This window comes from Drosophila sulfurigaster, chromosome 2L (genome assembly GCF_023558435.1).
Source record: "Drosophila sulfurigaster albostrigata strain 15112-1811.04 chromosome 2L, ASM2355843v2, whole genome shotgun sequence".
Classification (NCBI taxonomy): domain Eukaryota; kingdom Metazoa; phylum Arthropoda; class Insecta; order Diptera; family Drosophilidae; genus Drosophila; species Drosophila sulfurigaster.
In genome coordinates, this window is record NC_084881.1 from 30,473,095 (window position 1) to 30,489,407 (window position 16,313).

General features: G+C 43.6%; 8 protein-coding genes across 8 annotated transcripts; 4 read left to right on the top strand and 4 right to left on the bottom strand.

Moving 5' to 3' along the window:
• Window positions 1-1,678: 1,678 nt before the first annotated feature.
• LOC133850847 (probable ATP-dependent RNA helicase DDX28) lies at window positions 1,679-3,414 on the top strand. The gene is made up of 2 exons (XM_062287088.1): window positions 1,679-2,577; window positions 2,631-3,414. Exons 1-2 carry the CDS (start codon window positions 1,750-1,752, stop codon window positions 3,357-3,359), a joined length of 1,557 nt encoding a protein of 518 aa, XP_062143072.1. The 5' UTR covers window positions 1,679-1,749; the 3' UTR covers window positions 3,360-3,414.
• Window positions 3,368-5,831, bottom strand: LOC133850845 (uncharacterized). Its single transcript, XM_062287084.1, has 5 exons — window positions 5,397-5,831; window positions 4,896-5,337; window positions 4,200-4,841; window positions 3,905-4,141; window positions 3,368-3,852 (listed from the first exon to the last, which is right to left on the bottom strand). Exons 1-5 carry the CDS (start codon window positions 5,703-5,705, stop codon window positions 3,422-3,424), a joined length of 2,061 nt encoding a protein of 686 aa, XP_062143068.1. The 5' UTR covers window positions 5,706-5,831; the 3' UTR covers window positions 3,368-3,421.
• A 226-nt stretch (window positions 5,832-6,057) lies between these two features.
• Window positions 6,058-7,102, top strand: LOC133850855 (peroxisome assembly protein 12). Its single transcript, XM_062287098.1, has one exon. It carries the CDS (start codon window positions 6,174-6,176, stop codon window positions 7,047-7,049), a length of 876 nt encoding a protein of 291 aa, XP_062143082.1. The 5' UTR covers window positions 6,058-6,173; the 3' UTR covers window positions 7,050-7,102.
• LOC133850858 (post-GPI attachment to proteins factor 2) lies at window positions 7,082-7,914 on the bottom strand. Its single transcript, XM_062287101.1, has 2 exons — window positions 7,272-7,914; window positions 7,082-7,218 (listed from the first exon to the last, which is right to left on the bottom strand). The coding sequence occupies exons 1-2, from the start codon at window positions 7,912-7,914 to the stop codon at window positions 7,082-7,084; spliced, it is 780 nt and encodes a 259-aa protein (XP_062143085.1).
• Window positions 7,915-7,936: 22 nt separating this feature from the next.
• Window positions 7,937-9,160, bottom strand: LOC133850859 (post-GPI attachment to proteins factor 2). The gene is made up of 2 exons (XM_062287102.1): window positions 8,256-9,160; window positions 7,937-8,191 (listed from the first exon to the last, which is right to left on the bottom strand). The coding sequence occupies exons 1-2, from the start codon at window positions 8,884-8,886 to the stop codon at window positions 8,055-8,057; spliced, it is 768 nt and encodes a 255-aa protein (XP_062143086.1). The 5' UTR covers window positions 8,887-9,160; the 3' UTR covers window positions 7,937-8,054.
• A 360-nt stretch (window positions 9,161-9,520) lies between these two features.
• On the top strand, window positions 9,521-10,721 carry LOC133850856 (cleavage and polyadenylation specificity factor subunit 4). Its single transcript, XM_062287099.1, has one exon. It carries the CDS (start codon window positions 9,645-9,647, stop codon window positions 10,494-10,496), a length of 852 nt encoding a protein of 283 aa, XP_062143083.1. The 5' UTR covers window positions 9,521-9,644; the 3' UTR covers window positions 10,497-10,721.
• A 357-nt stretch (window positions 10,722-11,078) lies between these two features.
• LOC133850852 (integral membrane protein 2B) lies at window positions 11,079-13,923 on the top strand. The gene is made up of 3 exons (XM_062287092.1): window positions 11,079-11,359; window positions 12,879-13,617; window positions 13,681-13,923. Exons 1-3 carry the CDS (start codon window positions 11,252-11,254, stop codon window positions 13,827-13,829), a joined length of 996 nt encoding a protein of 331 aa, XP_062143076.1. The 5' UTR covers window positions 11,079-11,251; the 3' UTR covers window positions 13,830-13,923.
• Window positions 13,924-14,083: 160 nt separating this feature from the next.
• On the bottom strand, window positions 14,084-16,246 carry LOC133850848 (RCC1-like G exchanging factor-like protein). Its single transcript, XM_062287089.1, is given in 4 exon segments — window positions 14,084-14,965; window positions 14,967-15,179; window positions 15,182-15,870; window positions 15,930-16,246. Coding segments are annotated over 4 exon segments (1,368 nt in total). The 5' UTR covers window positions 16,030-16,246; the 3' UTR covers window positions 14,084-14,599.
• Between the last annotated feature and the right edge of the window lie 67 nt (window positions 16,247-16,313).

Here is a 16,313-nt window from a genome sequence, read left to right on the forward strand (position 1 = left end):
TCGCCTCATCGCATTTCCCATTCGACATCTCTTAACATAAGTATAGTGTGTATGTGTGCGGAAATGTCCCCAGGCTGAATTGTTGCTTTTATTGCACGTAAATAAAGTCATAAAGTCATCATTACACGCTCGCCAACAAGCAATGATACTGAACACGGCGGTTGTTGGGGAAAAGGGGAAGAGTTTTGGGGACCATCAGTCAAGCGCCATTGTTAAATTTAAAAAGACAAAGTTTTGTGGCCGCGATAAAAATTCGAAAATGTGCACAAATTACTTAAAACATATTAAAACTCAGTTTCCCCTCTTCGACAAGACAAATTAAAAATCTTTTTCTTCTTCATCCACGTGAATTCCTTTTGGGTAACTTCTGAACATTGCCTCCCCAATGGCAACCACAAAGTTTTATGCACTTTTATAGCTCGTTTCGTCACTGCAGTTTTCCCCCAGAATTTATAAAGTTTTAATATTTTTTTCTTAATATCATCGCTGCGGAGAGGTAAAAATGTCAAGTTATTGACAGGGCAACTTTACTAAATTCAACATTAAAAAATAAATATCAATTCGCCCTAAATCATTTCATACTTGTATTTCATTTTGTTGTTTTCGTTGCTATTAAGCGGTGTTTGCTTGCCATTCGTTCCGTTATGTTTTTCTCCTTTCCTTTTTCCACTGTTTGCCCAGTGCATTTTTCCTGTTTTCTTTTTCAGTAAGCACCGTTAACTGTAGCAAGCATTACATATGCACGTGTGTGTGTGAGCAGAGTCAAAATCAAAAACCAATATCAATTACATATTGATTGCATAATTATGCACATATTTGGCAAATACATTAATATGTACATATTAAACGGTAGTTAAAATATTAAACACGTTACGTATTCATAGTAAATATCTATCCTCTTTTTAAAGCATTTCATTTAATTACATTTCCATATGTAGCAGCTAAAATATTAAACACGCCATATGTACCCATCCTTTTCTATCATTTTAATTTCATTGCATTTGTAGCACATGCAAAATCTACTTTAGGTTTGAAAGTGAATGAATGAGACAAAACATTCTAAGCTTGACTCGACCTGTTAGACCACACTTACATATGTACATATATTCATGTTCCCATGTATTATGCATGAGAAAAAAATTAAAGGAGCATCCACTTACATTTCAACATGGCGACTGATCTTGCTGCAGGCTTCATTTGGACACGCAGAATTGTATAGCTGCGAACCAAATTTTTCATGCATTTCATCTTTCTCCGATATATGTATAAACAACACATTAAACACTTTAAACACATTTTAGCACACGCGATTAACTTTTCACAACGTAATTTATATTTTAAAATCACTCGCGCCGGGTTTTTACGAACTTTCTTCGTTAACGATATTGCTCAGGCTTCAGATTAACACGAAAAATTGTATGGCATGGGGCAAAATTTACATCTTGCTCCGTTATATAAGCAACACATTAAACACATTTTAGCACACGCGATTAACTTTTCACAACTTTATTTTTATTTTAAAATCACTCGCGCCGCGTTTTAGAAATCACGCCTCGCCGCGTCGAACTTTTTTCGATAACGATTGCATTTATGAATAACGGTTGATAGGTCAGCGAAGTGCGAAACCAAAAATACCAAACGAATATACCAGAGTAGGTGCTCTTTTGGTGTATTTTAAAATTCGCTTTGCGAATCAGCTGTTTTATAACCGGCGTGCAGCAGATAATAAATAAACTTTGCTGCCACAGAATGTTGCAACATTTTAAACGGCTGCTCGTCCGCCGACAATTTGCTAGTGGCGCAGCTCAAGTACAGACCAGTGAACCAAATAGGAGTAGTAAACCTCTAATCACCTGTCGCCGCACACAGTTCAATCTTCTCGAGCTCGAGAGATCGGATGTAAAGTTTGGTGCAGTGCCACTGTGCTCCAAAGGCTGGCTGCACAACAAGTCGAAGGGCGATCACTTTACGCTAAATGCTACCATCACAGGTGAGCAGCGCCAGGCGGCGATGCACAATCTGCAAACATTTTTAGCCGCTGGACAACTAGAGATGGAGCAGCAGCTGCTGAAGAATCTACAAACGGAACTGGGCATTAACCACCTCACGGACATCCAGGCACAAGCCATTCCCATTGTGGATGGCAGTTTCCACACACTCATTGCCGCCGAAACAGGTTGTGGCAAGACTTTGGCCTATTTGCTGCCTGTGATTAACAAAAGGTTGAAGTTCCTCCAAAGAGATGCAAGCGAGAGCCAATTGAATGCACCCACAGTGTTGATACTAACGCCTGGTCGTGAGTTGGCTACACAAATCGCACAGATTGCCAGCAAACTGTGTGAGGGCACAGACTTAAAAGTGAAGGCGTTGCTGGGCGGGAACACAAAGCAGCAAATGATGAACCCAGAGTTTGAAAAGATGGACATTTTGGTAGCCACACTAGGCGCGGTAAGCAAACTGGTTACCACGGGCATTTATCGCATGGAGCAGGTACGTCACGTGGTGCTGGACGAAGCGGACACACTGCTTGACGATTCATTCACCGACAAACTCACATATTTCCTGCGCAGATTCCCCGTAAGTAGCATGTGTAAGCAAAGCAGAGAATGACCAACTAATTCCTTGTCTAGTTCCACAGGAATCATGTGCAGGATGAGAGCATTGTGGGCACACAGCTGCTTTTGGCCTCAGCCACCATGCCCACGAATACGAGAGAGATACTGCAGAAGGTGATCGATGTTGAGACCATCAGGGATGTAGTAAGCCCTCATTTGCATTACCTGATGCCACACGTCACCCAGAAGTTTATGCGCATCAGCAAAGCGGATCGACCAGCAAATCTTCTGCTGCTGGCCAAGCAGGACAAAGCAAAGAAGCGACCGTTTATTGTGTTCAGCAACAAGTCGACCACGAGTGATTATGTGTCCATCTTTCTGAACAACAGCGGCATCAATTGCCTCAATCTAAACGGTGACATGCTAATGAAGATCCGCTTGGGACGCTTCGAGGAGTTTCAACGTGGAAACTGCGACGTCTTGTCCACCACAGATGTGGGGAGTCGTGGCTTAGACACGACGCGAGCTCGTCATGTGATTAACTTTGATTTCCCGCTGCATGTTTCTGATTACATTCATCGCTGCGGTCGCATTGGACGCGTAGGTAGCATGGACAAATCGCTGGTAACTAACTTTATATCATCGAGACGCGAAATCGATGTGGTACAACGCATCGAGCATGCGGCACGCACTGGCGGCTTGCTTCCCGATGTAAATGCGAATATTAAAAACATCATTAACAAGCGCATTATGGCTGAGATGAAGCAGGCGGGCATTGCAGTGCCTCAAGAGGAGGCATTCTAGTGTACAAATAGTTCATAAATAAAGTTTGTTGAAAGCATAGCTTTTATTTAAATTCTCGCTCTTTAGACTCTCATGTAGTGATAGCCACTGTTGGCCACCACACGCCTCACATTCGTCAACGGCTTGAAGAGTTTTCGCCGTGCAATTAAAATATCAGAGTGTACAATGTCGCTGCCTCCTCCGTTGGTAGAAGGCGAGTCCATGAACTGGGCAGCCGCCACGCCTTTGGGCTTGAGCAGCACCGGGCGACAGCCGGCGAACTTGAATCGTATGGTGCCGGCACAATTCAGTCGGAGATTCGGTTGCACCAGCTGCGGAAATGCCTCGGCCAGTGTTGGTTTCGGCTTGAGCGCCTTGCTGGGATCATCGCCATGGCACATTGCCGCCGCCAGCGTGCTCCACTCCAGGCGACGCACGCCAGGCTGTGCTTCAAGGCGATAGGCGGGTTGTCTGGCGTGCAGATAACGCTGCGAGACCATCTTTTCATAAGCAGCTGTAATGGAGTTTTTCAGTAATTTGTTTTAAATTAGTGCTAATTGACTTACAGGCAAAATGAACAAGGAAGGGCTGCAAGGCGCCTGCTCCACAGCCATACTCCAGCCACTCGTACAAGTGAATATCGTCGCGACCAGCTAGAAAGATGGCAGCTGGCGCTAAATCACGCCAAAGACTGTCAGGAATATCCTCAACGTTGAGCTTATAAATGTATGGAATGAACTCCCGAAAAGCGTATTCGCCCAGTGCAATCAGTCCTCTGACAGCACGACTGATGTACTTGTAATCTGAAAGAAGAGGCAATTAAAATAGCTGGCAGAACAACGATTACTTCTAAAGATTTACCACGATCGCTGCAGACTTCTCGACCCTCAAAAAACCGCGCCAAACGTCGCTTTATTAAGAACAGACACTCGGCATGCAGAAAACCACTTTGAGCTGCCATTTGGCCAATGGTCTCACACAGCTCGTCGACGCAGTTGTTGCCCACGGGGGTAGCAAAGTAGCTGGACAATTGCTGTGGTTGTTGCTGGGCATCAACATCGTTGCTGTTGTCGTCCAACTGCAGCTTGTAAATCGTCTGCTCCTGTGAGGCTTCGTTGGCAAAAGCCAAATCCGCAATAGGCTGTTCCTGCTGCTGTTGCGGCTGCTGCTCGAGATCAACGCTTGAGTACTGTGGCTCTTCGAGCTCCATTTTGACTTGCATATTTGGTGACTTGATCGTCTCAAAGGGCGCCATCAGTTGGCTGATTAAGACCTCGGCGAGATGAAAGTATTCCTGCCGACAGCTCAAATGGTTCGCCTGGAAATTGAAGTTGCAAGCACGCAGCAGACGCCAGCAACGTTGGCTCACTTGATCGTGCTGCCGAAAAGCGAGCAACTGCAGCATTTTGCTGACAATCACACGATAGCAAGAGCCCATCACTGGAGTTTGAAATGCCTGCGAAACGGCAACGTTGCGAGCACTGCTCTCGCCAAATATGGCAGCTGTTGAGAGAGGCAAGCTTAAGCAAATTATAAACTAATATTTGAGTAACTAACCCGTCACTAGACTTTGAACATATTGCTTTAGATGCTCTGTGTTCTTATCTTCTATGGGACAGAAGCAGCTAAAGTCCACATCAAGCGGCAACGAGAGCGAAATATCCTTCTGGAACTCGTCACGTAGCTCGAAAATCTTGTCGGAGTGATAGAAGTAACTGCCATCGTAGTCGATGCAATCCCAGTCGCTGTCCATTGCTCCCAGCATAGGCGGCACATCTGCATCCTTGAGCACTTCATTGACCAAGTCGTATGTGACGACACCACCTGAGTGCCGCGAATAGATCTTCACGTTGTTGATCAATTCCCAAACTTTGTAGGATGCATCTTCTGCCAGACGTGCACAAACATCCTGCGAGAGTTCGACGTCTGTTTGGTCATGCTGTTCCCAGAATATCTTGATGCTGCGCGGGTCGAAGCCAGCGTAGCTCTTTGTGTGGCCCTGTTTGATTAAAGAGTCCTTTTAATTGCTAATTGATAAATATACCAAATTACTCTTACTAATCTGTTGGAATTGTTGGCGGTCTCTGCACCGATTCCTTGTGCTGTCCCCGCCCCTGCAAAGGACGCATCGAAGAGATTATAGTTTCCCAAGCTCGTTGTTGGCGTTGTTGGTGTTGTTGCCATATTCACATGAGTGGGCGTGGCAGGTAAACTGCCCACTGGGACGCCGAGATTTGCCGCCACTGCATTTTTGTTAGCTGTCTCTAGTTTGGCATTCTTGGAACGCGATTTTGTGGACTTTTTGCTCACTTTGCCCAGTGTTGACTTGTTCGGCTCCTCCGATGAGCCACCGCCGCTTGTTTTCATGCTGCAAATTCTTAAAATTTAATTTTTTCGTGAATATACACAAATTTGCTGTTTTGTTTTGCAAGCGAAACATCAATATGTCAACAGCTGGTTTAAGCGGCTCATAAACCGTGGTGGCAAAACGATTAATAATCTCCATATGGCATCGAGGGCAGTATTTTTGTGGCGACATTGCCAACACAAGTGTGGTGTTTTTTTTATTAACCAAAAATTATTTATAATACTGTGTACAGGTGTTAAATTAAAAGCAAAGATAAAAAATCTGTTACTTTGTACAAAAATGTACTACAATATGATAGCAGACCATTTTAACGGTTGTGGTGGTGAACCGATAGCAACTTGATTCTGACGGCAGTATTTTTGTGGTCACACTGGTTGCTTGTCTGCACAACTGTTGCATTTTCAATTTGTTTATCTTTGATCTAATTTAATTAATAATCAATAGCACTGTGAAGTGGCTTTGCAACTATGGCGGAGGCGGCAAATGTACGCCAGAATCTACAAAATGTGCCCTCAATATTTGAAATATCCGCCGCCGAGACCCTGGACAACCTTATCTATCCAGCACTGAGCAAAGTTTTTGATTACTTCGGTCTACGTTTGGACTTTAAGCTCTGGGGCAACTTGAGGGTGCGTGAGGAGCTATCGCCGGTTGTGACCTGGATACTGCAGTATTTGTATCTACGCAAACGCGCATCCTCCTTCGGTGAGAGCTTCTATGGCCTACAACGCACAGCAACCGCAACTGGAGAACTTTTAACCCGCCAGCAGCAATTCACATCAGCAACGTTGCTAACGTTCCTTCCCTACCTGGAGCGCAGACTGCGGGCACGAAGTGCTCAACATGAGGACACCTATGCCTGGGAGCGGCATCTGATAAAGCTGTTCCATGTATACAACGCCTCCAAGGCAGTGCACACATTCCTCTACCTAATCAAATACGCAGCGAGTCATTCGCCACTATTTCGAGCACTTCACCTGACCTTACGCTATCCAAGTGTCCCACCCGAGGAGGATAAGTGGACGTACATCTTCCTTAAAATGCTAGAGGTCGTTGCCTTCTTTCTGCAATTCATACAATGGTGGTACTCGAATGATCAGCGTAGAAAAGTTGGAGGCACCCTACAAAATCCCGAAGCGTTGTGCACTGAAGAGAAACAAACGTTAAAGAGCGGCGAGTGTCCAGTGTGTCTGATGCAGCTGCAGACACCCACAGCTTGTGCTGTCTCTGGTTATGTCTACTGCTGGAAGTGCATTGTCAGTCATCTAAAGATAGAGCCAAGTTGTCCTGTGACCAAATATCCCATTAGCATCGATGATCTTGTGCGCATTTATGAGACGTAGTATTAAGTTTATTTGTAATAAAGGCAATATGTTCATGTAGAGATCAAAAAGAAGCCACGCTGCGCATTGCGACAGAGGTAAAACGGATAAAAGTCAATCGCCGAGGTCCAAAGATAGCCCATGAGCGACCAGCTAACGACGTATTCGGCCAAAGCAAATCCGGTGTAAGCTACAATTAGATATAGATTAGATAATAAAACGAATACAACGACAGCAACTCACCCAGAGGCAGGCAGAACTCTGTGTGCAGCGGATAGCAGCACCACATGGCCAAGGTGCCGCTATAATAAAAGATTACGCACTTCTTCTTAAGCAAGTAGGATAACTGTTGATGCGGCTCCACAGCAAAGCGATTGCAATGCCGTTTAAAGCACAGAAAGGATGCGCCAATGTATCCAAAGCTGGCCAACCAAATTGAGCAGACTACTATCATGTGAATACTCTCATCGCCAGAGATGTGTGTCCAGCGTGCCATGAACACAGTGCTGAGGCTTTCGTAGACAAACAAAAACAAGATAAGCCACTGCAGCTTGTAGGCACGTCTAAACACCTTGCGATAGTAGCGCCAATAGAGCACAATGATAAGCGCACGCAACGGCAGCAGCATCCAGGTGACAAGCTTCCAGCCAAGCTGTTGGGATCTGGATATGGCCGAGACGGATGGCAGTGCATTCAACACTCGGCAGTCAGTGTAGGTGGCGTGTTCGAAGTCGGTGATCATCACGTTGACAATCATATAAGCCAAGACGAAGGGCGGCACAGCGAAGCCAACGAGCAGCAATCGCGCGATGGAAATGCGTAGCACTGGCGCCTGCGAATGCAGATCCTTGGTGGAGCAGGGCAGCAACTTTACAGTGTCGGACATAATTAAATTATTGTGTAGAATGTTTGACAAGCTGACTTAAAAGTACAATTTAATGGCTGCTTAAAATAGAATTAAGTAAACTTTGAGCTTAAGCTAAGACCGCAATATATACAGAAGAAGAATACTAGAATTCGTTAAAGCTACAAATGCGTTAGATAGAATCCTTGGCGGGCATCGCAGACGACGCTTAAAGCGTAAAAGTCCCAGCACGATGTCATGTGGAATCCCATGTTAGTGAGCACTACGATATACTCGAAGAGCGCAAAGAATGTGTAGACTGTGGAGCAAGCAGAACAAGGATTAATGCCTGAAAAGATATGATATAAAGACAGGTGACTCACCTCCGCTTTCACAGCGCGCATTGTGCCGCATGAAGCAGTAACCGGCCAAGCCGAAAGCCACGACGTTGGTAAGGAAGAGATTGCGCTTGTACTTTAGCGACTTCTCCTCATGGGGCAGCATCGCCACCCTGCGCGCATTTCTGTTTAACAGGTAGGAAATGAGCATGTAGCACTCGCTGCAAGCTATAAATACCACAAAGGAGTTGCGATGGATCTCGTAGTTATCTGCTGAAGTCCACAACGATAACGAGAAGAGCGCCAAGTCCTCAATCACATTAAGAGTGCAGGCCAAGATGCCAAACATGCGCCGATTACGTCTGATGTGCTCTCTATAGTACTCCATATACATCTTGGCCACTGCCAGTCTAAATGGCATGTGGAGGATGATGGCCAGACGCCACACAGTCTTCTGCGGCTCATAATTACCAATTGCAGCGGAGACCGATGGCAAGTAGTTGGCCACGTCGCAATGCGTAAACGTAGAGCGCACAAAATCAAAGAGCAGCGACCACACCACACAGAAACAGAAGGCGCCTAGGGGAAGGCTAACGGCGATTACGGCCAACTTGGAGAAGGCGATGCGAAAAATCGGCTTCTTGGGGTCGTTGAGGCGCTCGTAGGTGGGCAACATGCTGGCTGCGTATTGGATAAACGGGAAACGTGTGCGGCGGGCGTTGGCTTCACATACTTTGTTGTTACTGTAATAACGTTATTAACCTTTTAACCGCACAACTCTCATATTGCAACTGCGGCATCGCGTAAACAAATGAAACGGGCAATGCGGCTGGTATGCTGTTTATACTCTTTAACCTCTGTTAACCAACATTTGCCTTATTAAATAAAAAAATGTTTGGGTCATTATATTTAAGCTGTTAACCACATATTTAATTCGAAAACAATTAAAATCTTGCGATAATTAATTAAAATGTGAGCTGCATACCCCTACATTCTTTTGCAGATGAATATCGATATCGATTAGGCAGTATTACCACCAATGTAATGGAACTGATGTTTTGAAAATAGTCGTTAAAATCTTTTAACAAGCACTATTACATATATATCACATTTTTATTTGGTAGTCATAAAGCCAGTAATTAACCATATTTTTATTATCCACATTTAGAATTATTACAATACTGCCAAAAGCTATTTTTTTTTTAATTTGCGAATATAGCTGCATACCCGGCATGGTCTCTTCTATTTCATCTATCGATGCCTTCGTCGATACCAAATGCAGTGACGACTAAAAGACCGGCAAATACACTTTCTGTATATTTTTAGCAACCCGTTCACGGTCACACTGTGTTGTGCCAAAATACAACGCGCTTTTTATTGTTGTTTATAAAAAAAAAGTAACACATCAACCACATCAATTTCAACGGTAACGACATGGATATCATATTGGCCAACGTCAGCACCCTGCAGTTCAAGGCAGAGCGCGACCTCATCGAACAGGTGGGCGCAATACCGCTTCCCTTCTATGGCATGGACAAATCCATCGCCGCTGTCTGCAATTTCATCACAAAGAATGGCCAGGAGTGCGACAAAGGCACTGCGTGCCCCTTCCGGCACATCCGCGGCGATCGCACCATCGTCTGCAAGCACTGGCTGCGCGGTCTTTGCAAGAAGGGCGATCAGTGCGAGTTCCTGCACGAATACGACATGACCAAAATGCCAGAGTGCTACTTCTACTCCCGTTTCAATGCCTGCCACAATAAGGAATGTCCCTTCCTGCACATCGATCCGCAGAGCAAGGTGAAAGACTGTCCTTGGTACAAGCGCGGCTTCTGTCGTCATGGACCGCACTGCCGGCATCAGCACTTGAGGCGTGTGCTCTGCATGAATTATCTGGCTGGCTTCTGTCCCGACGGTCCTAACTGCAAGCACATGCATCCGCGTTTCGAGCTGCCTCCACTTGCTGACCTAAGCAAAGATCAGCTGCATAAAAAACTGCCCACGTGCCACTATTGTGGAGAGCTCGGGCATAAGGCGAACTCATGCAAACAGTATGTCGGCAGCCTGGAGCACCGCAACAATAACATCAATGCAATGGATCATAGTGGAAGCAGTGACAACAATGATGAAGGTGGAGTACCGAATCATCCGCCACCACCGTTCCAGAAGACGCCTACGCCGCTGGAGGAGATCACCTGTTACAAGTGCGGTCACAAGGGACATTATGCCAACAAGTGCCCCAAGGGCCATCTGGCCTTCCTCTCAAATCAACATAGTCATAAGTAATGTTAAAGTTAAGAAGAGTCGTAAAGTAACAACAAACATCTTGTGTGTACATTTAAGAATTCAGTTATTTGCGCAAGAGGCGTCCGAACAACGATAACATTGTTGGAACGATGTTTTTCAAATTATTTTAAGTTTTACGAATGTCGATGTTTTCACGCCCAGATATTGCAATAATTATGAATAAATTTATTATTGAATAAATTCTACTTTTAGATAAATTCAAAACCTTGAAACTTGTGAAGTAGTGTAAAAATACTGTCATGCCAAAATAACTGTCATACTTTCAAATACTTAATTGAACTATCGATGCAATTTGCAGTTGGATAGTAAGTGAATCAGATTTCCGCGTAAATAGTACAAAACCTGTATTTAGTAATTTATTTCTCGCATTTGCTAAAAAAATTATAACCAACACTTACAAAAACATATCTTTATATTTGATACAGAACAATGGAAAATAATCATGCACTTGCATACAAGTAATTTAGATACTAGCAATACTTTTCGATACCGCGGAACAGTGGAAAAGTATCGTTCACCTGCTACGCAGTTTCGCTGCGCATACAAACTAAAAACAAATTGAAAAAAATAATTGAAGAGTAAACATCATAGGCGTCGACTTGTTAAAGTATTTGTTCTTTTTTCTCGATCAACTGTGCATAAGGTTATTTAACAAAATTTCAAGCAAAATTAGCGATTTTTTTTTAAACACGTACTGAAAGTGTACGAATTAGAAGAAAAAGCAAACAAGCAAAATGACGATTCTAGCGAAGTTAACAGGTGAAAAGAAGGATCTGGAGAAGGTGCCGTTGCCGCTGCATCTTAACGATGAAGCCATGATGCATCATGGGTCTCTCATCAGCGTAAGTTGAGCTCCAAAATTAAATAGATTTTTACGCAATCTTGGATTTGTCCTTGTGAGCTCCCCATGTCGCATGTCCTGTGTCCTTCGTAGCTCTACAAGTTTCGTTTTCATTCGTATTCGTGTATGTATACGTGTGTGTTTTGTTCTGTGTGTGTGTGTGTGTGTGTGTGGGCGGGCGCCCGTTACTGTGAGCTCATATGTATATATGTAAGTGTGCTTAGCAGCATGCATATCTATCGATTTTTCCAATTCCCAGTGTCCTTGCACTCTTTCTTTCGCCCCCATTTTGAGGCCGCTACAAAATGTTGTTGTTTTTGTTGTTTGCAGCCTGATTTCAATACTTCACTCAATGCCTTTTCCTTTGCAATTCGCATCAGATTTGCATTGTAAACATTCCAGAAAACGATTTGCATTTGTGCACACACATATGCATTCGTACATGTTAAAGCTTACATTTTTGTATGTGTGCATTACACTTACATATGTATGTGCGTTGTCTAATTTCATTTTCTGCCCTTTGTACAGTGGCGATAAGCCAAGTTAAACATACAAACAGCATGTAAATATGTAGTTATGTACATCTACAGCCCTTTGGAGAATTTACGTAGTTACATACATATTTACTTATACATATGTATAATATGTGCATTATATGAGTGCGAGTTCAAATTAACCCAACAACACTTTCGCTGAGAATAGCTTCAAAATAACCCAGTAGACCATTTCTTGCAGAGTGACAACAAAAGAAGAAGCAGAATTGCACTTGTATAAGATATTCGTCACCTTTGCGATAACGGTGACTTTTTACTTCTTTGTTTTTATACCCACACCCAAAGAGGGGTTGACGAGTGACTTTGCTTGTGTCAATACATCATTAATTCAATAACTTTGTTTTTGTCTGACTTCTAGTGATTAATGCGAACAGAAATTAGTTAAAACCAATTTCTTAAATTAGGGGGAATCTAATAGAGAGAAAAGTTTTGGTTATTTATTATTGTTATTGAAAAGTTGTATTGGCCATAAAGGCCATAAGCTTTAAAGTAATATAATATTGGGATGTTGCGAATGAATGTATAGTAATTTCAGAAGTATAAATATAAATAGTGCGAAAATATAAATATATTTTTGTGAGGGGTATCTTTTAGTCAATACCAGACCTACTTGTTTTGTTATCGTGAAATGGGAAAACAACACCAAGCGATAAAGGCGAATAATTTTTATTGTCGGTCGGAGAATATCAATGCAACAGTTTGTCGTTATGGAGCTTTTGTATACTTAGTAATAGCTGAATAGGGAGGAACAATGCAATAAAATTCCGTAAAATTATACGGGAATTAAATGCGATGTAAAAGGGTGTATTTAAGTTTTTTTTTCTTACTTTTTCCTCTTAATATTACATTTGCTTAAATTCATTACATTATGCCCAATTATATATAATATCTACGTCTTATTAAAAAAGTTTAGAATTGATAACAAAATAGACTGCTACATATTAATAACACATACAATTTGTACAGGCCAAGGGAGGAATCGCCTACAGCGATGCGGATACAGAGTCCATGGTGTTCAACCGACCGCAGCACACTTGCCTGAAGTCGGTCTTGCTGTTCCTGATAGCTGTGATCGTGATGTTGCTGGGCGTCCTCGGTGGCTGGACATTGTACAGGTTCTATGCGCCCAATCATGCGAACATGCGCTATCATGCCTTGTGCGATATTCCCTATGCCGAGGACTCCGCTGAGCTGCCTCGCTTCTATCCACGCAACGATGACGCTTTTGCCCTCAACTGGCGCTCTCTGTTGCCACTCTACGGTCCTAGCTCGAGCTCGAGCTCAAGTGACACCTTGATGAATACCTCCTTGGATGACATCAATGAGAACTTCTTCCGTGAGGAAATCGAGCTGGACAACAGCGATGATGATGGCTATGCGAAGATCGATGTGCCCGACTTTAAAGATGGTCGTCGTGGTCGCTTCATGCACGACTTCAGGGAGAATCAATCGGCCATTGTGGATACCACCACCAACAGATGCTTCATCATGCCGCTGGATCGCGAGACCACGCTGCCACCCAGCAGCTTTGTCGATCTCATGCAGAAGATGGGAACTGGCTATTACAACATTGACACGGAGCGAGTGCGCCGCAATATGCGCGTGATTACGCCACGGATCACTGATGTATCCAGCATCTCTGAGCGCATTGCCAATGAGTGCTACGACATGAAGATCTACATGCTAGAAAAGTTTGTCTCAGGCGGTAAGTTGAGCTAAGACTATCAATCTTTTCAGCTCATTTATGTCTTCTCTTTTGGTTTTGCAGTGGCCAAGCGTTCGGCTGATCCCCTGCCAGAGGCTGGCAAGTATGCCGAATTCATGGGCAAGGGTGTCATCGAGTATGATCTGTCCAACATTGCCGAGGTAGAGGCATACGAGGCGAACGAGGAGGCACAGCGCCAGGGTCGGGCTTGAGTGCATTCACAAAACATTTTAATATCTTAAACACACACAAACACCATAGAAAAAAGAAAACGAAAAAAAAAAACAATTGACGATTTGTGTGTAACATGTATTACGATGATCTGAAAGAGGCTTCCGGCCTCAATTTTTGTAGTCTGTAGTTTCGAGACGCATGCTTATAAATCAACTGGCATCAGCAGATGGGAGGAGGCTTCAAATTGTTGAGCTCCGAGAGAGAATAGTAAATTATAGACCTAGACCCTAAATGAGAAATGTACCTAGAAAGCAATCTAATGCGATTCGACGAAATTGTGACAAATACAAAGCGAGTGTAGTGCTTGGAGAGAGAGAGAGTGAAAGAAAGAAGTGGTCAGATGTTCAGGATAATGTTTAGAATTGGGGACTCACTCAAAACAACAAAAATATCTATTGTATATGGGAAAAAGGGAGACGCTAAGCCCAAAAAGACAAGCATCCCAAAACACACTTGATACATATAAATACACACTGCATTCAATTCCAAGTACATATTTTATATTATATATACTACGATTTAAAACTCTATATCTCTAAATACTAAAAACAAGTAAGCAAGCAAATTAATTAAACCAAAACATATTGTATAGAACGACGAATCGGTAAAGCTATTTACATCGCAAGAGAAACAACAACAACATCGGACAAACAAAACAAATTAATCTAAATGTTCTTTAATCGATTTAAATGTATTAAAACGCGAATTTGTGATCTTTAAACTGTTTTTTAACTTTATTGGTTTTTTTTTATATATGAGGTCGACATAGAGCTATCGTGTGATCTACGCCATAAGCTACCTTCGTCACCTTGCCATTGATGGCCGTCTTAAAGGGAAAGAACTGATCCTTCTTGTGGCCCAAACCCAGATGCCCAAATCGATTCTTGCCCCACATAAATAAGTCACCATCGGAGTTGACGGCGCCCATGTGAAACACGCCACAGCCAATCGACACAACTGTGGTTGCATTGCTGAAGTCATTGCGTCCGAAGAGCGGTGGTAGCAGATGCTGTGGCCTTGAAGTCTGTTCCACGAAGGGACCAAAGCCTAAGATGCCATAGCCCCAGGTGTAGACCAGACCCTGATCATTGAGTGCCATGCAAAAGGAACCCCCCCGCAGCCACATCTTTCACCTTGCCAATGCCTTTTGTCAGCTGCAGCGCCCGCGGAGAGTTGATTTGCATTTCCGCATCTGGCGAATCGTCCAGCTGACCGTACTCCGAGTTGCCCCAGCCAAAGACATCGCCATGTTCGTTCAGGGCCAACACACAGTCTGATGCGCAAGCAATGCGCACAATTCGCTCCTTCTCGATGTCGCCAGCGATGAGAGAGTGATGACTCCAGCGGAGTAATAATTGCCCTGTCCTGTCTGACCATCGGCACCCCAGCCACAAGTGTAAACCTTGCCCAGTTTGGTCAGGAACATGGTGTGATCCTGTCCACATTCGACGCTTACGATCTCATCCTGTTCGCCACAGATGTCCGCCTGTGGTATTCTGTGTATAACCGCACTGCGTGTGTAGCATTCATCTTCGATGATTGGTCGACCACATTGACCATAAGAATTGTTGCCCAGCGTGAACACAGCTCCATTCTGGGTGACCACAACGAGATGAGCTCGTCCAGCGGACATGCTGCGAACCTTCATCCCTTCATCCGTATCGCCTGCCTCACGTGGTAACTTTATGGCCGTGGGATAGATAATGACATCGAGATTGGCGGGTTCCTTGCTCTTGGGCTTAGGCTGCAAGCCCAGTTGGCAGTCTGTATTGAGGCCACTACCGAAGAGCGTTTCGCCGTCGGAGCGATTAACGGCATAAGCTGTAAAGCCGTAACCAGTAGTTACATCAGTTATATCATTGTTATTGGAGAATTGCAGGCGCGTTGGATGATGCACCATTTCTGTGTAACGTTCCTGAGCCTTTTTGATGTTCCTCTGCAGCCCGAGGGCGCCGGTTTCCTGGAAACCCCAAACATACACGCGATTCTCATGTGTCGCCGATATTTTGGGTTCGTAATCTAAAATTGAGTAACCGAAATTGAGTCAAGCAAACGTTAAATGAGACTGAGTGTTTTACTCTTAATCTTGGTGGTGTCTTGACCCAGGACAACGCGCTTTGACTTGGCTGTGTAGGAGCGGCTTAGCCGCGGAATCCACAGCTTTCCGCTCTTCAACATTTTAAAGTTTAACTTAACATTAAGAATTAAATTCTGCGTGTTTTGATCGCACTACCGAAGCATCGATTTATTGAACATATGTATGTATCTTGGTGTGACCGAAGGATTAATTTTTATAATACACTTTTGAAATCGAGGAGATATACCAAAAAACAACCAGCTAATAATTGTCGCCTGGTTACACTCTAAATTATATGTCGGTATATTTTTCCAATATAAAATGGTAATTAATTAAAACAAAATTAGATGTTTGATCACATATTGATTTTATTCAAATCTAACCA